General features: G+C 49.7%; 1 protein-coding gene and 1 long non-coding RNA gene across 5 annotated transcripts; one reads left to right on the top strand and one right to left on the bottom strand.

The window, feature by feature from the left end:
- Positions 1-660: 660 nt before the first annotated feature.
- Positions 661-21,461, bottom strand: LOC148386839 (rho GTPase-activating protein 7). 4 transcript variants are annotated; one of them, XM_088397818.1, is made up of 19 exons: positions 21,155-21,461; positions 20,501-20,553; positions 19,626-19,735; positions 7,596-7,667; positions 7,380-7,461; positions 6,800-6,863; positions 6,212-6,738; positions 5,902-6,091; positions 5,483-5,815; positions 5,023-5,354; positions 4,784-4,951; positions 3,617-3,779; positions 3,351-3,549; positions 2,634-2,847; positions 2,438-2,552; positions 2,181-2,363; positions 1,833-2,059; positions 1,086-1,256; positions 661-991 (listed from the first exon to the last, which is right to left on the bottom strand). In XM_088397818.1, the coding sequence occupies exons 6-19, from the start codon at positions 6,830-6,832 to the stop codon at positions 883-885; spliced, it is 2,964 nt and encodes a 987-aa protein (XP_088253944.1). In that variant the 5' UTR covers positions 6,833-6,863; positions 7,380-7,461; positions 7,596-7,667; positions 19,626-19,735; positions 20,501-20,553; positions 21,155-21,461; the 3' UTR covers positions 661-882. The 4 variants fall into 4 exon arrangements, with proteins under 4 accessions (XP_088253944.1, XP_088253945.1, XP_088253946.1 ...); XM_088397819.1 differs by lacking the exon at positions 19,626-19,735; XM_088397820.1 differs by lacking the exons at positions 19,626-19,735; positions 21,155-21,461 and adding an exon at positions 20,858-21,031.
- On the top strand, positions 13,114-14,464 carry LOC148386840 (uncharacterized). Its single transcript, XR_015862945.1, has 2 exons — positions 13,114-13,627; positions 13,787-14,464. It is a non-coding gene; the product is annotated as an uncharacterized LOC148386840 (long non-coding RNA).
- Positions 21,462-22,700: the final 1,239 nt, after the last annotated feature.

Here is a 22,700-nt window from a genome sequence, read left to right as displayed (position 1 = left end):
CCAAAAAGTACAAAATCTGTGTCAACTAGGTAGGTTCCCGCTGATGAATGCGTCAGGGCTCGAGTGAATTGGGGCTAGCGGGGGGTTGGGTTTTTTTTTTTTTGATTCACCCAATGTGTCACTTCAAGCTGTGCTGTGCTCTAGATGGGAGGAGAAAAAAAATGGAATTGTTACTTGTGGATTAGGTCCCTTCCTCAAAAACACGACCACGTTTCTCCTTTGCTATGACAAAGTCCTTTTATTTATCTACTGATTTATTTGCCAGTTTTGTCACGTGTGGCACGGGGAGATTAAAACGTCTCATCTGGGATGAAATCCAGATCTATGGAAAAGGGATGCAAATGAGGTGCGAGCCAGCGACTGACTGACACCAGAGGTGACTTGTTTCGATGCGCCGCGGCGTGGGACTGAGACACCTTTATTCAACTTGTTTTCTGCTTCAAAACACTTGTTTGCTTTTCCGAATTCCCTCTTTGGAATGTCGCTTTTTGTACGTATTTACCGTACATGTGGACTGCAGCCCTGCCCTCAACCCGAACCCTCTCCTCCTTTATGCGTGTTAGCTTCAGGAAACTTGTGGACTATTTCTCCCCCTCTTTTTAAAACAATTGCTTGGCTTGAATTCTATTTTTTTTGCCTCGTGAATAAGACAGGAAACGGTTTTCTCCGAGAAATAAAAACCTTTTAATCAGACGCTTAGCGCTGATCACTTGCGCTTCCTCACTCCAAAGCTTATAAATATGTCTTACTAGTGTACATTAAATAATGCGGAGCGTTCCATTTTTTTTCAAAGGTTGCTGTTTGGCAGGGTGTGAGAAGTGTTACCTTTTTGAAGCACTCAAAAATCACAATAAAATGAACAATCCTTCCCAGCGGGCGTCCTCAAACGGTGCTCTCGTTGCGCCTGCCTTCGATGGACGCTTTGATGGCCAGCAGAGAGGCGACCATGCGATGTCCGCTCACTTGGCGGTGCCACGCCGGAGAGCGCCCTCTAGAGCATGACACAAGAAACGTTTGAGGGAGAAGTTGCCTCTCAAACCGGCTACGCGGCGGTGCGGGAAAGTGGATCTGCAGTTCCTGCGTACCTGGTATCGGTGCGGCACAGGTGCGTGAGGCGGCTCTTGCCGGCGGAGGCTTCCAGCAGGTAAAGGCAAGCGTGCGTGTGCACTCGGACGCCCTCCGGTGGCACGTGCGGGTGCTGCGTGGACACGGACGACACGTAGAGCGGGTCACGAGTCGCCTCCGGCTGCCACGTCCTACAACCGCAAGCATTGTTTTTCAAATTAGGATATAAAAATGATCCAGCTATTTTGGACATTGGAAAGGACGATAAACAAAATGGTCTTCAGCAAGAGAAAGGGACGGACGGGATCAAAGCTTTTCCCCCTAGAAAAGAAACGTAATTCTTCAATAGCCTTCCCTACAATCAAATGTCACATCAGAGAATTGCGTCCTTGTTCTTGTAATTTGCCAGGAAGCGAATCATCTCATCAATTAAAAGGCGTTTGTGTTTCCAATGCGGCTGCCTAAACGATTGGCGCGTGATGCAAATGCGGTGGGATGTTTCCTTCCGTGTGATTCGAGCATAAATAAATAACTCAAGTGTCTGACTGACTCAGAGGTAACACAGAGTTCATTTATGCGCTGACAAAAAAACACGGGCGGATGACAAAAGCAAACACACACACACACTGTCAAATCTCATCTGACTGCAGGCTGGGATTAAATATTCATCAGCCTCATTCACGCAAAAAAGAAAAGACAAAAACTCGCTCCCTCTCTCTCTCTCGCAGACTATTTTGGATTCGATTTTTAAAACATTTTTTTTTTACCTGAGCAGCAGGTGCTCCCGCGGCAGGCAGGAGGCCAGGCCGGCGTCGGGGCCCCGCCGGAGGTATCGGTAGACGTGGGCGCGCTCGCCCAGCGTCTGGATGACGGAGCCCCGCCGCGCATCGTCGTCGTCCCACGGTCGCTCGAGGAGCCGGCGGAGCAAAACCTCCCGGCCGGCGTCTACCTCCACCGAGACGCGCCACGTCCACAGCGGGCAGCCCCACCACGTCTGCCAGCCGTCACAATTTGAGAAAAAAACGGTGAAACCGAATATCGTCAAAGTCGCTAGCTAGCTGTCTGTGTCTGTCTGTCTGTGTCTGTCTGTCTGTGTGTCTGTCTGTCTAACTGACCTTCTTGACGGCTAGCTCCACGTTTTCAGGAGCGGGACAACTCTCCCAGCTTCGACTTTTGTCCCTGGCTTCCTTGATGAGGAACGGCGTATTCTGCTGGAGCTTCCTCAGGTTCTGCTCCAGCTCCTCCTCCCCAATCGGCTGGTCGGTCGCGACGGCGGAGCTCGGCCAAAACTCCGGAATCTACGCGAGGTCAAAAGAGAAATTCAGACGGAATCTTCCGGAGAACGACGCGAAGGTCGTCTGTCCGTGGCTACCTGGAAAAGTCTCTCCGCTTCGCCGATCATGTTGGCCAGGCCCTGCGTGGCGGCCAGGTTCTCGCTTAAGTCGCGTTGGTCCGGACGACCCAGACTGTACTTCCTGTGACCGGATCTGAAGAGGCAACGACACGGCAGAACAAAGCCAAATGAAATCAAACCCTCCAAAGTGTTTCTTTTGTGTCTCCAAGGGAACCTTTTGGCGCCGGCGTCCCTCTTGAGGGCGTTGAGGTGGAAAAGCGACGGCGCGAGGCAGACGGCCACATTGGTGGGCGTCATGTGGTTGTCGTCCACGCAGGCCACCACGTCGCGGAGGAAGAAGAGCAACGTCCGCAGCGCCTCGCGGTTCTCGTCCGGCAGCAGCAAGATGGCCGCCTGGGCCGCCGGCAGCTGTTGATCTTTGGGGAAATCTGCAGACAGCGGCAGACGGGCGGACGGACGGACGGGCGCACGGCTCAGCTTTCTGCTCCATGCTTTTATGCCGCTCAATAAATCTTTTCGAGCTACAAAGTGCAGTGCGCGTGCCACTTCTCCAAGGTGAGCTTTTTCCAAGATCAATTCGTAATTTTCTTCCAGCTCTAAAAAAGCTGGCCAAAAAGTCACACTATGACATCCTTTCCAGCAATTAAAAATGCTGAAACGTGCTGAATATTTTCAATTCTGAACGTGAAGCTTTTGATCAAATGGAACGGAAAACTCGTAGCGTGGGTGACATGATTTTTGGAATACGCTCAAACTGGAATGCTGTGTGTCGAGTGCGAAATGTGAATGCAGGTTAAAAATATCGAAAAAACATTTCATTCTGTTCAGATTGACAGCTGAAAAATCGCAATTTCCCTGGAGTTTTTTCATTCTTTTTTTTTTTTCTCAAATTGACCTTATCTTGGTAAAAATGACACAGAGCGCTACTCACATTGGTAAATGTGCAGGAAGGACTCGCACAGCTTGAAGGTGAAGACGGGCTCGGGCAGGTCCCGGAAGTACTGCTTGACCAGGTCGGCCACGTCGAACGCCGACTGGCCGTCGTAGGAGACGCCGTCGGGGTCCGACTCCAGCGTCTCGCGCAAGTGCTGGATCCGAGACTTCGAGCCCGACTTCCGAAAAAGACCCACCTGAGGGCACGTGCGCACAAAGTTTAAGCGCTCCATCTGGCTTCGGAGTTCTTGACGGCGGGGTCACCTGGTCCAGACATTGCGTCCTGAGGTAAACAAGCGCCTTGAGGATGCCGGGAGGGAGGGGTGCTCCTGTTCGCTGCACGTTGACCAGCAGGGGGACACCGAAAACCGGCCTGGCCTCGGCGGGCGGCGCCTTGGCCTTCCTCACCGTCGCCTTGGGAACGCTCCTATGACCAAAAGACGTACGTCGTGATGGATGTTGAGACACTCACTCCCTTTATTCCAATCGTCCTTTCTGCAGGTGGAATTTTATTTGCGCTTTGATTTTTGTTCTCGTAAGCCATGAGATCAAACTGCTTGGACGGTGGCACAGGAAACGTGGCCCAATACGCTTCCTTTGAAGGAAGAGCCAAATGAACCGTGTGTCCGTGTCCCTGATGGTTGAATATGTGCAGACTGGGAAGAAGGGGAGGAACATGCTCAGGAATTGATGGAAGAGGATCAAAGACTAGGACATTTCAGGCCATTTTTTTGGGGTCGCTTGTAATCGCTAATGAATCTCTCGCTGGGCTCATCATCCGGTTTCACGGCGGTGCCTTCCGGCTCCTTTGACACGCCCCCGCTGTCATTTTCTGAGTGGCTCCGCCCAGAATGAGCAGTCTTCCTAAAAAGATTCTTTTTGGCACTTTTGGCTTCAAGTTGCGCGCGAGCCACGTCGGCCGGCTCTTTGTGAAATCCTGCCGCAAACCTTCTGCCCTCCTCAAAAGTTGCACACATATTTGAAACATCAGCATGCGCGCCAGCACCAGGCTCGAATCAAAACTGGATTAAAAATGAGAGCGCATCCAAAAGAGAATCTGCTGCCGGGACAACTCCGATTGTCTGGCACTTTCAAATGTTGATGTTTCATTAGGACGCACTTGGCAATTATCTACGCATTTGCTCCTGAGGAAATAATACTCAGGATTGGTTGGTGGTAAGAAAACAAAACAAAAAAACAAGCAGCCGCAGGTTATTATTCATCCTTGTTACGGAATATCTCCAGCGTGTGATTTTTCAAGAGTTTCTTCCTTGGAAAAAAATCTGTTAGTGTAATTTTCCAGCCGGGATCCCGTCTGCACCTGAGCCCTGAATAATAGATGCCTTTTCCAATCAGGCTGCCTGAAATATTTAGCCGTCCGTTTAACCCACGCGCCGACAGACACAATTCTCTTTTTGTTTACGGTCTTACCAGCTCCAACCTTGCTTGCTGGACGGCGAGTGCTTGTCCATCAGGGCGGTGAGTTTGAGCAGGGCCAGCTTCTGAAGGAGGGCCAACTGGGAGACGGACTGCTTTTCCACGCCCGGACCGGCTGGCAAAGAGGGAAGGCTCTGCTCACTGGACCGGCGCAGCTGGCGACTAGAAACGCAACAAAATGACACTTAACGTGAAAATAAACGTCAACGGCAAAAGACGTCAAGGTTCCTCACCCGCTCTGGACTCGAGGCGATCTCGTCTTGGAGTCGTCTTCGCTCACCGACGACTTGTCGCAGCTCTCCTGCTCATCGTCGTCTTCCTCCGATCGCTGGACCTCCGGGGTCGGGGACGAAGAAGGGCAGGGGGAGGCGGCGGCGGAGGAGGAGCCGTCGGCGGGCGAGTCGTCGCAGCAGGAGGAAGTGGAAGAAGAGGCGGAATGTCGCCGACGGTCGTCTTCGGACAGACTCTCGGTCCAGGTGGCGACCAGTTGCTGCAGGTCGTTGATCCTTTCCAAAACCGTGTCCAGGGCCGAGAAAACGTCCTCGCCTCCCAACAGTCGAGATACCTGCCGGCCAAAAGGGAAACGCGCATGAGGAGCATGGCGAAGCCATCAAGTGGGTTGGATTTCAAAGAATCCAATTCAAGTCTCAACACACACCTAAGCCTAACCCTCAGCCAACGCACAGGACTCACCTGGTCTCCCATCATCCTCTCCACGTCGCTAACGTTGTTCCCCCCGCTTTGGCTTTCAGACAGCCGCCGCTCGTCCGGCACGTTGTCGTAGACGCTCAGCCTGTGGTCGGGCGAGGCGTCGAGCGACGCGGCGCCCCGGCGGCAACCGCGTCGTTGCCGGTAACCGTGGAAGCTGCCCGTCCTCCAGTTGACAGACGATTGATCCAGGAGGGCGTGCTTGTGGGCGAGGGAGGTTGGAAAGGTGCCCGGTTTGTGCCCGTGGGGGATGTGGAAGAGCAGGCTGTCGTGGCTGATGATGTTGTTGTTGTTGTTGTTGATCTGGCCGTTGTAGTCCTGAGAGGATCAAAGAAAGTCCAACTTATGCACATGATATGAAACATTACTTGTATAAAAAAAAGCCAGCGTATGTCTCAACTGACCGGGCTACTTGTACGGTTGTCGTCGTCGCGGGTCACGCCCTCGGCCATTTCGCCGCGTTTGCAGTTACTGCGGACCCGCGTGACAGGGCTGGGCGTGCTAACGGCGCTACTGCTGCTCTCAGAGTGGCTGTTGCTGCTGCTGCCGCCGCTGCTGGTGGCGTGCGGCGACGAGGGCAAAGATGACGCACGGCTAGGGAGAACCAAAAAAGAAAGGGCAGCTTGGAATTAGAACTGCAGGGATTTCATGACGGCGTGCCCCTGCAAAGAAAAATCAATCCAATCATGAGGAGCCCTGTGGAAGAATCCTCACCTTCCTCCCACAGACCCTGGGACCAGATGGTTCCTCGGTGGAGAGAGGAGGCCGGTTGTTCCTCTCAACCTCAGTTTGTCCATCTTCCTCAGAAGGCTAGTCCCCTTTTTGCGGGGCGGTTTATCCGTCACGCATGCTTCCAGACTCACGGTGGACGATCCTCCGCCGCTTCCAGGTGACGGGGGTCCGCTGATGGAGGACGGAGTCTTGTTTGAGGAGGAGCAGCGCGAGGAGCTCCGGCTGGCGGCTGGGTTTTCGTCGTCGGCGGCATTGGCGGCGCTTCTGTCGGCGCTTCTGTCGGCGCTTCTGTCGGCGCTTTCTCTCGGCCTCTTCCCGTTTCGCCCTTGGCTCTCGGTGCTGCCGGAACTGTGAATGGAGCTGACGTCGTCCTGAGGGGAACTGGAGGTGTCAGTCAAGCGGAGCAGTTCTGTCGAGGAGTCCAGGCGGCGCCATTGTCGCATCCGCCTGTCGTGGGTCCACCTGGGGCTGATGGCGCAAAAATCGTCTTCGATAAAGTCTTCGTCGCTCTGAAAGAGGACGCAATGGTCACGTAACGAAGCCGTTCTCTTTTCCTTCTCAACAACTCACTTGATATTTGTCCTTTGGCAGGTCCAGCCTCATCTCGGCACATTTGTTCAACGTGAACAGACGCCTGCAAAGAGGAAGAGCGAGCAAGCGAGTCAGTCAGAGAGTGATGCAACACATTGGTTGGAGATTCAGGTCACCTGGGAAATGACTCAAGCGGTCTAAATGGCTGGCAAAATAACAAATGATGCTTTGGATTCCAATGTGCCGGCTTAGGACTCCGGAGATTGTGAATTTGTTCTCCATCGTCAACTTTGACTTGAACGAGCTCCTGCGGTTAGCCACTTGTTCATTTCACTGCAGGCAGTGAGCATCTGGTGACGCTTCTGCGACATGGCGCCAAAACACAACTTTGCGGCCGGGAGAGAGCTCAAACGTGAGCCGCCGTATCAAATGTCATTAAAGCCGAGCGGGGAAAGCAAGCCAGGGTGATTTGCAAATTCAAGGTTCAAGGGCTCCCTCCCAAAGTGGCATTCAACGCCTGCCTTCTCCTTCCTTGGCACATTGTCGACCGCTGGGCGTCGAGTGCGTTCCCTCGGACGAGATTTGCCAGCCAAAAATTCCTCAATGTCGAGAACGCTACCTGCAGAGGGAATCCAGAGCGTCTTTATCCAGGAAGCGGTGATCCCTCTTGGCGAGCTCCACGTCGATGGGAAACCTGCAGTCTGAGATCAAGCTTACTTTGGCACTCCAATTGCACTTTTTCAACTCAACACAATTGTTAGCATTTCAGGGTCGAATTTGCTTTGAGCCATCATCGGAAGTAGCCTCAAGATCAAACTCAAGGCAGGTTATTTACCTTTGAACAATTGCGCGTATTGAGGGAAGCCGGCCGCTCGCAGCCAATCGCAGGCCTCCTTGGCTTCGATCTCTGCAAAGAAATAAAAACAACAACAACAACTGGAGTTTCACGCTGTCAGAGAACAAATATTTGCACTTCATCGGTGGGCCGTCTCTTTATGAGCTTTGATTCAATTGGCGTTGGAAACGACCTGGGGGCGCACGCGGGCTGGGCTATTCATTAGCGGTGACAATTTGAATTACCGCTGACTGGCCGATAGCGAACTCGGGCCGAAGGTAAGAATGGAAAATACGGCCGAAAATATTTACCGGGTGCTAGACGTTTGATTTTTTGGACGGTGTCAACTCAAGCCAATCGCAACTTTTCTCTTTAGCAACGATTGCGGGTTTTTTTTCCCTCGACTGGCTGCCCTGTGTTGATGCTGAAGTCAATCTGTGACTATTCTGCTGAATAGATGTTTGCTCCAATGTTACGCCAATTTACACCACAGCTAAGACTGACTTCAAAAACATAAGGGCGTGCGCTAGGGGAAATAGAAGGCTGGATATTCTGGCTCCTTAAATCCTGGCCCAAAACAAAATGGCATATGCGTGGCGAGTGCTTCGCCGATGGAGGCAGGGCCACGCCGCTCAATCGCACATCTGAATCTCTATCGGAACCCAAAAGGGCCGGGCCGGGCCGGGCCGGGCCACGCCACGCCACGCCACGCCGCAACTTCCTTTGACACACAGACATTTGGAAAAAGGAAGAGGCCTTTCGCGAGTGCGCTAATAGCCAAATGGGAGGCGGGCAGATAGCATCGCTTACGTAGACAGGGAACACCGAGGTGGGGCGTGACGCGTCATTGTTGTTTCTGACAGCTTTGAAGTGTTTTCTTCCTTCAAATGTCCACAAGCGAGCGTGAATGGCATCATTTTCAAGCTACTCGCCCTCCCGCTATTCTATTTGTGTCCGTTTCCATTTTACTCTCTTACGTAACGCGCTGTCAGTTGAGATTCGGGGGCGACGGTATGGCACCTCCAGGCGGCGGTTTGGAGTCCTCTACTCGGGAAAACTCCCCAAAGGTCAAGAGGTTTGAAACTTGGACTGTTTGCTTTGTATTGGAGGCCAAATTGGAAATGTGTCAAAAAAGCAATTGAAGCGCTGTTAGGCAGCCATTTTGTTTTTTAAACGGGATAAAGTCAAACACACAAATTGTGTTCAACTCGGGGCATATTTTTCTCGGACTTTTTCCACATCCTGTTACTTTCCTCAAGACAAAACAGCAAGCAGAAGCAGGAGCAAAGGGCTGCTTATAAAAACAAAAACCTTTTCCAAGGGCATCTTGCTGATGAAATTCAAAACACGATGAAATCAGCCTTTCACAGGCGATTTTTTTTTTTTTCTGCATCTTTTTCATTTTTGCTGGCGATTAGTTTGAAAACCCTGAATATTAATTGGAAATTAAACTTTTCCATAATCCATAAGGACCTCAGAGTCGGTCAGGCAAGGTTATGAAAGGCATCATGTCCACATGGGGAAAGTATTTCATGTTTTTTAGTATAGGTGAAACGGACCACATCACTCAAGATAAATCAAATCATTTCACTGGAAGTGGGGCAAATGCCGAAAGCCGGCGTGATTAACGCACGCACGTGCACGCACGCAGCTGGCAGGTGCCGCTGCATTCGGAGTCAATGCTGGACAACACTCTTGTTGCCATCCGTTGCTAACAACACGAATACAAAGTACACTCCAGCTCCACTGAATACCCCCCCCCAAAAGAGTTTGTCGTTCCGCGCCAAGCTTTAATGAGTTAGGCTTAACCCTCCCGAGGTAGAGTGAAGCAAATGGGAGAGACGGCCGGCCGGGGGAATTTTTTCTTTCTTTCTCCAAACAAAACAGATCACAATGCGGCGAGTCGTTGAGTCCCTTCTGCGTTTGCAGCTGCTCGGCTCTACCGATCAAGACCGCTCCCGACTCAAAGTGACAGGAAGAGTCCAAATGTCGACACGGATGAACCGCTGACGGAAAAAGGAACAAAAGAACTAAGTCGGTGGGTGATGTGTCGGTAGTTGGCTCCAGAAGTGGCGCTCCCTTGAAAACTTTGGAATGTCAAAAATCAAGACAATATAGAGAGCCGTTTTCTATGGATGAAGGAGCGAGGTAGAGAAGGTCCCCAACTGAGCTACACGAATAGCGGAGAGAATGAATACATCATAATCTAGAGTTAGGTTTACAACTAGCGACGCTGCTAATCTCCATTAGCATGTCGTCTATCACATTATACGTAAATAGAGTAAAGTAAAGTCAGTTTTTTTGGGTCAGTTATGACCAAGTAGCGCTAGTCGCTAGCTAAGTCACTGATGCGGATTTTATTTCACAGCCATAATCAACACTTTGTAACATCAGAAATGGCAAATGGAGAAAAAAAAAAAAAAAAAAAGAGTTTCCTATATGCGCAAACAGACGTTTGAGGAAACGTTCACGGTAGCAAAGGCGTCATGGGCTTCTAATTAATTACTGCTCACGATGCTAATTAAACATGCTTATCTCGCTGAGGCCTATTAAATAGCAGCTGTCTGTCATCGTACACAAACATTGGATTACGAGTCAAACACATACTCACTTGGGATTAACATGCTTCAAGCTTGTTAGCAAACTTCCATTTGGATGCCACAAAAATACTCACAGCAATTTCAACCCAAACAAAAGAGGGCTGTCAAAAGTATGAAATCCAGAGTGGGCAAAGTTTCAAATCCCGAGTTGGAGCGAGGCAGAGCGGTGCTGATGTGTCGTTTGTGTCACGCATCATGTTAAGAAAGTCATTGTTGGACATTTCCCCTCCGTGCCACTCCTCTTCCTCTGGTCAGGAGCAGACCATCTAAACACCGGGGGGTGGGGGGCAGTGCCCTAAAAATAACCCTTTGCTCCCGACATGTGAACATCAGCGGGGAATTTAGCCATTCATATTCCTGCCATTCTTTTTTCGGAAAGTTGAATCACTGCGGTCAGAGTGAGGTCAAAATCATTACCCGGCGCGTATTTCTTCAACGCCATCCCGAGACGTTTTGCCTTTCTCGCAACGGGGTGGCAAGGAAAAGGGCCGAAAGAGATCAAAACATTGCGCGGTCGGTCAATCGGTCGCATCCACTCGCACATTGAGCTGACGATTTCATTGCCTCGGATTGTACAACAAACAACAAACAGAGAGACAGAGAGAGAGAGAGAGAAGAAGGCCGTTAAGAAGATTAGCGTTGAAAAAAACGACACTCAGCCAAAATGAGAAGGTCTCCAAATGGGCCGCCAAGTCCTCGGCACGACGTGCACGTCTTTGAGGTTTCGTCAGGTACGCCATTAGTGCTAATGGCCTTCCATTTTGCGCGGAGGTGTTTGCGTTGCAGCTTTCAAATGTGAATAAACTCTTAAAAGCTCTCGCTACGTTAATTTCCGAGCGGAGGGAGACGAGTATCTCATCAACTTCTTCACGGACTCGTACTTGTACGAGAAGGCTGTTTCAAAAGTTTCTGTTGACTTCCTACGCTATTTGCAGCTTCAACTCCTTCATTTGCCCAAACTGGACTGTTACTTTTTTTTTTTCAAATCTCATTGGGTGACGGAAATAAAAAAAGACAAATGGAGGTCAGAAGTCCGAGACAAGCTACGGTTTTCTGCGAAAGCGGCCACTTCCGATTCAATCCTCAACTTTGGCCTCCGCGGTAAAACATGGCGAGACCGGGATTGATCGGAATGTGTCACGAAAAAAAACCCTCTCTCTTTTAGTATCTCTGTGTAGAAAGGTTACACAAGAGTGCATTTCCTTTTCCTGAGCCTGCTGGGCGTCAGAAGAGGAAGAATTCAACAATACTCTCAACGGATGGGAGTTCCAAATGTGTGTGTGTGTGTGTGTGTGTGTTGCAGCCAGGCGGCCGTAAGCTTACAAGGGGACATGCGTGATGTGTTTACCCCCGCAAACTTTGCATGGCTGCTTACTTGTGTGCTCTGGGGTGTGTCCCAGTTTACTGTTGTGTAAACCTGTGTGTGTGTGTGTGTGTGTAGTCTAATCTGAAAGAAGCCTCAGAGGCTTTGGGGTTCGGTATTTCCGAGTGGCTCGGACAGGAAGCGTCTTGAAATTTGGCCTCACCCTGTGTTATGGACGTTCCACGTACACGGCGCGCGACGTTAGCGTAGCGACAAAAGGGGTCCGTTCTGGCCGCTCGCCAGAATACGACCAAAGGGAAAATAAAAAACTTCTTCCTGTTGACATTTTTCCAATTGTACGTTTAAGCTCCAATAAGGAGAAGTGGAGAAAAGCATTTATTAAAGTTCACCACATCTCGGAAGCAAACCAGCTCACCAGCGGGCCGGCCGGCCAAGAAGCACAAAACAAAGTGTCCTTGTTGACGACACTATAAATAAAGTGTTTTTGTTCGGGAGCTAGATGGAAAGGCGACGGCGCTGCTGCTGCTGCCTGGGGGGCTCTGCGGGCTTGCCAGCAGCCCCGCCTTGCCAGGAATCTATTACTGGACTTTGGGCCCGATTAGTGTTTGGAAATTCCTCCCCATCCCAGTGAGTCAGGTCAGGTCAGGTCCCACCTGAAGCCAATTGAGGCTTGCTTGGGCGGGTCTGCAGTGGCAGCACAGTACAACTGATGGTTGCTTGTCACGCACACATACACCCACCACGGGCCTGACAAAAGAAAAAATCCATTTGGACACCAATTATTTGCCGTCAAATTGCCCTCTGGGAGTCGCAATAATTGAGTGAGAAAATACCATTCTTTAAAAATCAACGGCGGTCCGGAAGCCTTCTGAGGCTCTCTGGTCTCGGCAGCTTCTCGTCGTCGTCAATCGTTCGTACTAAGTTACAAGTATGAGGAACAGCGTGCCTCGTTGTAAAACCTTTGGCCGGCATTCTATTGGCTGGCTCCCAGGTGAAGCGAGCGCAACAAGAGGAAGTCTCTGCCCGTAAGAGCGCCAAGCGACGCATACTGAAGAATCGTCCCGCCGGCCCGGCCCGGCTCGCTCAGGAAATGCCTCTGTGATTCATCGCCGCCTTCCTGAGAAGGCCGCCTGGGATTGTTCTGCCCGTCATTTCTGCTCATCTGTCAGAGCGCAGAGCTCATACAAAACGCGTCCCATTTATTGATCGGCAATCGCCCTCCCGCCGCCCGAATTCTGTCGCTCATTAACGGTCGATGTCAGATGATCATCATTTTCAACAACCGACCACATCCACAATCACGCAAAAATGTTCTAGTCAACAAATGAAACAATGGTCCCATACCTAAGACTGGCCATCTGGCAAATGCCCGGCGGGCCCATTAGTATTTCCCTCCATGAATGCATTTTCAATCTAGCAAACGTAACCGATCAACATGAGCGAGAAAGCGACGTGGCAGCCGAGCGTCATCAGGCCGCCGCCTGCCAAAAGTCGTCTGAGATAAGCGCGGAAAGCCGAGACCCTGATGAGGAGAAGCGGATTCAAACTTCTGCTCGGTTCAACATTTTCTTTTTGGAAAACTGGACAACATTTGACGACTGTGGCGCTTTCCTCTCCCTGTAAAATCTCAATGTCAAATGTCCAGGGGACAAGAGAAAGGAAAATGGGGGAGGGGCGGGACTGGCAGGCTGGCTGGCAGGCTGGCTGGCTGGCTCATTATCGACCATTCCTACTCCACTTGTGTGTCAAGGGGAGCCGCGTTTAATCTCCAAATGTTTAATTGACTCTTTTTGCAAATCCCCAGCAGTGTTCTTTTGGCAGCTTGAGGGACTTAACGGGAGCCGGGGTGATGATGGCGGACGGAGTTGGTCGTCTGCCCAGGACTTCACCTTTCGGGGATTCGGAGCCCAAACTTGGACGTGCATCCGTGTTTACGTCACTCTTCCGGGCTCCAAATTGCCATTTTCGACTCCAGTGTGACATTGTCTGTACTTTGGAGCGCAGAACTGACTCACTGAGCACTGCAAAATGCCTTTGAACGCATCCGGAGACTTCTTTGAACGACCGCAACGTCACGAGGCCGACGAGAAGACGGATTGCTCTAGAAAGTACGAGAGAGTTGATGAATCTGTCTGACGTTGGCATAGAAGCCAGATTCCCTAACGACTCCTGCGCACTGCGAACGGATCAATGCACTCTGCGCACGTTCGACCTAAAAAACAACAACACAAGTTGTATATTTAATCCAAGGTTTTTTTCCTCCCAAGCTCAACTCAGCCATTATAAAAGGAGACGTCTGTTGGCACGCATCTCGCTCAAGAGGTCTTTCTGCCCCCGCTGAAAAGGTTAGGCCATCTTTCCCTATTGAGAATCATTCATCTGAAAAGATCACCACATTAAAGGTACCATCTTTGGGGGAGCGAAGCCCGTGGGTGGCAAAGGTGGACGACGGCTAAAGGCACGATTACGCGCATGGCACAGGAGGAGGGGAGGAAAGAAGCCCTTTACGCCGCCGCGTCCATTCACTTGGATGGAGAATCTCGACGCGAGATGAGTCGAGTGAACGGTTAAGCCTCGTAAGTCAAAGTAGCCGTGTATTCCAAAAGGGCCTACAAATAAAAGCCGAGCCCCTCCGCATTTACGCTTGACAGGCAATAAACACTTCCAGACACGATTTGTGCAAATACGATAAGCGTTATTGGCGGCGGCGGCGGCTGCTGCTGCTGTCAAATAGCATCTATCTTTTGCTTACAGACAAACGAGGCCAACCTGCTGCAGGCTTAATTAGACATACTGTATGTATTTAGGCTAATGCTACGCTAGTAGACACTGTGTGGAACCAAATGATTAGAGCAGCCAGCACAATCCATGTGTGCGTGTGCATGTGCTGCGCATGGTCTTGTGGGTTCAAATAATAAAAACATCCGCCAACACAAAGGCTGGAAGTGGGTCACTGAAAGTTATTCTGCTGCTGCTGCTGCTGCTGCTGCTGCTGCTGCTGCTGCTGCTCTTACTATTTTTGTTACGCTGCAGAAACAAAGATGATATTCCCTCATCGCTCAACAAAATTTGCCAATTTATGAAATCTAACGAGGGTTCAGATTTGTTTCAAAATTCCGCTGATTGTTTCTGCGCTGCCGTGACGAAGTTCAGTACACCAAAAATGTCCTTCCGTTTTCTCACGACTGAAGTCTTTCTGGGGGTTTGATTCAGATGCGCCACCTGGCGGCAGGATAGCATCGCTACAGTGCGACCGACACCAGCCACCGGGGCCGTGCTGTTTATTTATTTGTCATTGTGAGAAAGGTCGGCCCGGTTGGATGAAGAGATACAAAAGGTGGACATGCTCGTAGAGACCGAGACGACACACGACAACTCGAGGGAGGGACACTTAAATTAGTTTCCAGAGAGAAGAATATTAGATCTCTATCTATATATAGAAATGAAAAAAAAAAAGCCTGATCGTTCAATGGAACTCTGGCTTTCATCCATCCTGCTGCTGTTTTGTCTCCCGACACCTGCAATTTGGTCCCGCCCTCCTCCCTCGTCTGACTGAAACTAGTGGAGAAGCGGCGGCCAAGGAAAGCAACCATTGTTGAACCATTGTTCAGAGGCCGACTCACCGGCTTGCCGTTTTCCCTTAAAGCCGGAGACAATCGGGCGATGGTTAAACGGGCCCCCGCCGCGTCTCTCCGGGGGAGCTTTTGAGAGGCGGCTAATGGACGGAGGACAGAAAATCGAAAGCATCTCGCCAGAGGAGTATGATGAGTCAGTTCAGAGAGCGATTAGCATCGGGTGTCATTGCCAAGGTTTTTAAGCCACTGAGGCTCCGTTTGTTTTTTTACACACTCGACCACAGTTGGGAGCTCCGTTCACGAAAACAAATGGAAGGAAAATCGGATTGTGTTTTGACACGGAAGAAAAAAAAAAAAAGAACAAAAAAAGGCACACGACTCCGTTATTAGCGCAACCTGGCCGCTGACCTGCTGCTGTTTGGGATCTTATCTGCACCGCCAGCCAGCCGGCCGGCCTTATCTTGCCCGACGCCACTCCTAAGCTGCTTCTGCGACTTTGCCTCCTCTCCTGCACTTCCCGCTGCCTCTCCTATGGTCCCAGCCTTTTACACCTTCCGATCCAAGTCCCCGGGCTGCACAAAGGATTCCGGCAAACGGTTCTGGAGCAAGGATGAGCCGGTCAGACCCGACATGAGGAGAGGGTGGCCAAAATCTCAGCCGGAGGAGACGGGGAAGTCACTTGAGTTGTTGACAAGTATGATGAATGCGCAGAAAGATTAGCGGGAGCTAGCCGTGCGCCGCACCAGATCATCAAGATCAAGGGGAAAAAAAAATGGATGGGTGATGAAATCAAACTAGACAAATGAGAAGGGAAGAACCGTTTGTTAAAGTAAAAAAAATAAAATAAAAAAAATGTTTATGTGCGAGACAGGTGCAAAGTCAATTTAGGTTCTTAATCGAGTTTTCTGCCCAAATGGGCTGTTGATGAAATCTAAATCGGAAATGAGAGTTAAGTGCAGAATTGGAAGCGTTTTTGAAACAATGTTTACACAAAATGTATTACAGATTCAAGTAAGTCAGCCACGGCTTAATGGGCCGCTGATCAAGTCAAAGCAAAATGTCAACGAGAAAAGAACCGAGACCATTTTTTGAAAATAGACACGTGCAAAGTCAATTCATTGAGTGACGTGGCATCAAACAGGTTGACGCAAAGATGCATGCAAATGGCAAGAATTCAGGCTTGACTAGTTTGTGGTTACCATGGAAATCAAAATATAAACAAACCACTTCAGTGCTTACTTTAGATGCGGTCAAATTTGCCCCCCGTCAAAGTGTAAACAAAGCAAACGGCGAACTACTAACCGTAACCGATTCCAAATCCCCCCCCCGTCTAAATTAGGCAGCAAAAATGCAAATGATTCTCGCCTCCTGCCTTAGCGTGCTGTCAGAGAGCCATTTTGGTACAAACGCTGCTGCTGCTGCTTCTGTGTTTCCATTAGGGGAAGAAAAAAGGGGATTGATTGGTGACTGCTAGCGAGGCAGACGCTGTCAAAACAGCCGAGCTGGAATTTAGTCAGAAGCGCGCGCACTCGCACGACGACTCCCGCGGCATATTTTGACATGGGCAGATTCACACCAGTCTTTCGCTTTGGGAGGTCTGCAATCAAAGAAAACAATGACTGTAAATTAGGGGTGGGCGGGGGGGGATGGCTGCGTCACCTCAGGATGAAATGGAACGAAAGCCTCCGAGAACATCGAGCGTCTCTGGCTCGTCAGCACAAATGACCTTTTTTACGCAAACAAGCTGCTAAGATCTCAAGCGACACCCGCGACAATAACAACAAACGCGAGTGCTTCCGCCCGAGCGTGTTTTCACGGCTCCGAAAGGAAATTTCCAATGACGACATTTTGCCTAGAATCTTGAGTTGAGTAATGAAACGTTTGGGTGAGCTCCAACGTTTGCCATTGGGCCGACTAACTGCAAATGGAAAACGTGTTAACTGCAAATTGAATGTCGCCAAACAGGTGTCCGGTGTGAGGGAGGAGCACGTTGTCTTCCTCTTTGGTCCAAAATCTCAAATCCCTGCTGGGCACGGAAGAGAACAAGCCCATAAAACTACTTTGGATTATCAGCCAGCGCACGACGACAAACGCACGACCCGACTCGACTCGACTCGACATCTGGTTAAGGCCGTCACCGTCACGTGGGAGGTTGCAAAGACAAAAGAAAGACAGAATCACACGAAAAGGGGCCAACCTCCATCACCACGGCAAACCTTCATCCATCCTACCCTGAGCTCAATGCTGAAAAACCAAACGTAAGGAATGTGTGGGTAAATCACTCAAAGATGCCCTATTTTCATGCTGGCTTCCACCAACTCCAAACGTGAATCCTGTCCATTTCTATTCCATATGGATATTTTCCTAGTTCACATCTGGAAATGGAGAGCGGAAGCTAAATCCCTTGAGTCTGTAAGAAGCGGCGCAATAGGGAAAAAGAAGAGAAACGGACGCCACGGAAAGAAAAGACCTGAGGCCTGTCACGTGACGGACGTGCCTAAAACGCAATCCAGGCGGCCGGCCGTGACGACGGCTCCCGAGCGGATCGAAACCAAATGACTTTGTGACGTACCAATGTGCTAACCATCGCGTCGGAACGCCGGCGATACTCTGGCGCCGCATTTTGGCGAGCGACCAAAAATCATTTCCTTCACGGATAATTCGGATATTCCAAATCACAAAGGTTTGCAGCTCGTATTGCCTTGAGCAGTGCACGGCCAAACGTCAGCGGGAAATGTTTTGGGTCCCCGGAGAGGAGGAAGCGGAACTGCCAGACGTCCGCAGTGGATGTTTGCCGCGGGTGAAGGTTAATTACGGGCATTCAAAGCAAAGGAAGCGCTTCAGAGGCAACGGCGCACGGCGGCCTTATAAAACTCAGATTGAATGCTTCCCGTCCGTCGTATTACCACAGAAGAGCGCTCACAAGTACAAGAAGAAAAAATGCTGTCGGTCGGCCATCTTTGCAATCATTCCAGGCTTCTGGAAAGCGTCACAATGACGGCTGAGGGGAAAAGCTGACACAACTTTTGTTTAGAGCGCCGCTGCGGGTCAGAGACCTTATTTGGCCCGTGAGTTACGGAGGAGTAAATATTGAGACGGCGAGATGATGAAGAAGAGGCAACGGGACACGGCGAGCGAGCGCAGATGACCAATAAATCTGTTTTGCAAGCTGAGGACAATCATGAGGTTTTTGTTAAATGTCCTCAAGCCGTCAACAAAAAGCGCACAAAGCTCACTCCAAAGCAACCCAGTTGCTAAAACAAAAGCCACTCCCATATTGAAATCAGGCCATTTGGTAAAGGCTGCGCAAACTACGTGAAGGACGATCGACGCTTTCAGCTCCGCTGCAGCCATTTATGAAGAGAAGCAAAACAGCGCCATCATCACTTATTAAGCATTTCAACTTTCCTAGACAGTGCTCGCTCGAGGTGCGACGACGCTCGATGCGCTTGTGCATAATGAGGCCGGGCCGCGGCCTTCGCCAGGATTCTTCCGATGACGTAACAGGCCGATGGGTCGGCGTCACCGCTCTGACGTCACCAGCTGGAGCCGGTGTCAATTTTCTCAGGCAGGCAGCCAGAACTGTGAGCAGGGAAACCCCTCCAAACTGTCATGGCCAAAACGCATTCCAAAAAAACCCCAAGGCTTCATTTTCATCACTCGCTATGTCGATTTCTGATTTTTTGCAGGTTGCCACGCAAATACCTCCACCGGCCTCGGGATGCCACCCGCAGCGTCAAATCAGTCATGAAACGGCCAATCAATCTCGATGCTCTTTTGGATGTGCCGAGCCTCACGCTTTGATGCAATGCCGTTTTTTTTGGCGGGCCACTTCAGTTGGCTGCATACTAGAAAACTACGGTTCTTTCTCGGACTTTTCAAATTCCTCCTCCAATGGCAATTTCACATATCATTACCGCTTCATTAAAAAACGGAAGCGCCCAAATAAAACTTAAGGTGCTGAGCAGTTACAGCACAGTAGATCAACAGAATAGCTTTTTTCTTCTTCTTTTCTTCCCCCCCCTTGTCCCGAACCCCAATGTTTTGGTTGCTGGACTAAAAGTTGAAAACGACGCCAAAATAGGACGGAAACAATTATATAACATGCGCAGTATTTCCATAAGTTGAAAAACATACTTGACGTTGATATCGGTCAGTGGCAGTGAGCGGTTGCATTTCGGTTGACGAATATAAACGTCCACAGCGGCGCTCGTTTGACTCATCAACACCCGACGGACGGAAGGAGGCGCTGTTGTTCGACTCGACAAATGCTGTTCCACCAAAACTAGGGGGTTCAATCTAGCCTCCAAAAAAAGAGTCACCAAATGTAAATTATTTCCATTAGGCAGCAATGACAAGGATGAATGTCTTTGATATTTGACATCAGATATTAAGCACAATTGAAATAATTCAAAACATGATGATTTTGTCAAATGTTGCTATGTAACCCTTTTTTTCCCATTTGTAACTCAAACATACACCATCCACATCTGCCAAACAGTGGACAGTAGCGGTTGCCATCGCGACTCACCCCACAGCCGCCTCTCCCTCACGTTCCTCCAGAAGACGTCCCAAGCCTTGTAGGTGGAAACTTTGACGTGCTCGCTCAAGGACCTCCGCAGCGGCGTTTTCAGCGCCACACTGCAAATCATGGATGGCGGAATAAGTGCACCGGTGAGCCTCGAAAGGCATGTGGGCAGCAGCGTTTGCTTCGTTACGACTCATGCTGAGGCTGACTCGGACTGAGTTGGAGGAGGAGCGAGAGGCGAGAGGGCCCTGACACTTGATGCAAAAAGTCTGTATGTAATTTGTGAAACATCCCTGGTATTCCGACCCCCCCCGCGGGCCATCCCCCAAAAGGTGTTTAGAAAAATGATGTGCAAAATTCGATCAACATTTCCTGTAAATAGTTACCTCAAAAGTTGCATGAAATTTTCAATTTCCTGGCGTTACTACCAACATGAACACGTAGTAGCAAAGTTAGGTACTTGATATAATTGACAAACAAAAACATTTTTTACTTCTGAGTCTCTACTTCTTCTCCGTACTTTTACTTGTTAGTTGTGAAGCTGCTTTTTTTTTTTTTTTGCTTTCCACGCATACTCCAAGTGTCCCTCTACTTAAGGACTGAGCATGAGTACTTTTGCCAGGGCTGCTTCAATCTCTGCCAATGCAATACGATTCATGCATCGGGTAACGGTCATTTCAAATAATTGCAGAGGTGCAAATCTAAAGGCCACTCACAACCCCCCTGAACAATTAGCATATGAAGGCAAGCGGCTGAATTGATTTTGGGATTTGCAGTGCACAGCATCATTATGCAGCACTTGATGGAAAAAAGACTTTACAGATGTTTGAAAATTGCTTAAGGATCATCCTAGTAATGAGGGGAAACTTTCGGCTTACCTCACGTCCTTTGCATTTGGGTGTCAGCTTCATTCCCCATCTTGCTTCCATACCTTTAAGCACATAAACAATTTCAAAATCCGAACAAAATTTCACGGTATGAGTCATTCCAGGACAACTAAAGGACCAATATTTTGAAAACTGGACCATTGATTTCATATTGCATATTAAAATGGCGCCAGAAATGTGTTAAATCTTCGTTCTAAAAACAAGTTTTGCTATAAAAACCCAAACATGCTAAAGCTAGCTCTGACGGCTAGCAGTGACCGAGTAGCATTGCGCCGCTAATGCTATAGAGTGTGTTCGGAAAGTGAAGGCAAATAAAAGATGGCGATTTTGTCCAACATTTTACACTACCGTGTTGACTTGTAACTCTTGTTCCATTTTCAGCAAAAGAACACAAAAGGAAGCTGAGAAACATGAAACCGAAAGAAACCGTCTGTCTTCCCAACAAAGCGTGGCGTCGACAGTAGGTGGAGAAGTCGGCCCGGCTCTGACACTGAACTCGACTCGAACCCGTTCATCCTCCCGACTGCGGCATCAAAATGAGATTTTTTTATTTTTTTATTCCGAGGCTCCAAAATTAGAAGCCTCAAAGCAAAAGTCGCTCCTTTTCGTATTATTAGGATTACACTCAGCTTCGTGAACCTTTACCTCTTCCGGTGAAGGCAGACTGACGGGAGACTTCCTCCAGTGCATTCGATTACCCTTCACCCAAGACGTCAATGAGTCGGATCCCTGGCAGTTTTTTGCCTCCGTTTTGCCAGAGCTAAGCAGGTAATTAAAGGGCACTCAGCGGCACGTGCCGCCTCGGCCGGCCGCCGAGCCCCTCCGCCGCGTGCGAGTGTGGAGAAGAAGAAGAAGAAGAAGAAGAAAAAAAATAAAAAGTCGGAGAAATCAAGTTCGTTTGAGCGTGCCGATGGCGGCCGTATTTGCATGGAGTGTGGCGAAGTCATGCGAGCGCAATCTCGGTGGATGTCACGTGAAATGATCATGTGTGTCATACTCGTTTCAAGAGCAACACTTGAACTTTCTTAAGGCTTACAAATTCAGAATGGTTGGGCGGGAAAAAAACAATCGGCTACTGCTAACCAACACTGAAACAATGACAAAAACTTGATTACAAGACTGATGAATTAAAATGAGTGAAATAAATGTTTAAAAATCAGACTCCAACGTATGGTGAAAAATGAACCGAACAGACACTGCCACTCTACAGCGCCCCTTGTGGCCACCAGTGGTAACGCATGGTTCTGACATCTGCAGCTCTGCTTACCTCTTGGCTTTGGGTACGGTTCTTACAATAATTAGCCCGACTCTTAGAAACGTGTCCGAGAGCTCGCTCGGAAACACGTTTGCCCAAATGGTCGTGGAGCTGCTGGAGTCGGAGCGGGAATCGTTCACCCGCAAATCGCACTCGCTAATGATTTCCCTGCTTGTTTAATTTCACACTTGATGCGTGGGCGGGCACTCCAGACACGCAGCTATTGCTTTACAAAAAGTCCATTTGCCTTAATATGTCCTCTTTGAAAGTGCGATACGGTGGTTTTGTTTGTGGCGCGCACCTTTCAAGGGCAATCCATGCGCTTGCGGCGGCAACGCAGCTGACAGCTCTTGGTGCAATGCCATTTCGGAGGGGGGGGGGAGGCTGCCAAAGGGCCGACGGGTGGCGTGCTAGCGGATGGGAGGCGGTGATGTCACCGTGTGTGTCTACCTTCACTACCTTCGTCGCGCTGTGTCAAGTCAAATCATCGTCAGGGGAGCGGGAACGGGGGCATCCGACAAAGCATGTAAAAGTGGCCACCAAAAACAGAGACACCGTCCGCTCACTGTGGCCGAGTCTTGTTTTTCCTTTTTCATTTGTGCCAGGCCCCCAGGATGCTTCCAATTGTCTTTTTCAATTTTAACTGGCATACATATGATTGAATTTAGAATTACCCAAAGTTATGCGGTGCATTCTTTATCCTCTGCCTAGATTGATATTATTAATGCTGCACCGATGAGCTAATTTTAACTGACAAATAAGACATTTAGGATGCATTCATCCATCCTTGCACAAGGCCCGGTGTGTGAATACTTTTGGGGGTCAGTTGCAAGGTAAAAGCACCCGGCCGGCCCCCTCCCTTGTCTTTACCGCATGACCTCAGGACGGCAGTCCGAGCGAGAGAAAAAAACACTGCGAGGGGAGCCCCCGAACGCT

Source organism: Syngnathus floridae, chromosome 15 (assembly GCF_059516105.1).
Source record: "Syngnathus floridae isolate MCC-2025c chromosome 15, RoL_Sflo_1.0, whole genome shotgun sequence".
Lineage (NCBI taxonomy): Eukaryota > Metazoa > Chordata > Actinopteri > Syngnathiformes > Syngnathidae > Syngnathus > Syngnathus floridae.
The sequence above is the reverse complement of the archived record's forward strand: the minus strand, read 5'-3'. Positions and strand labels throughout refer to the sequence as shown.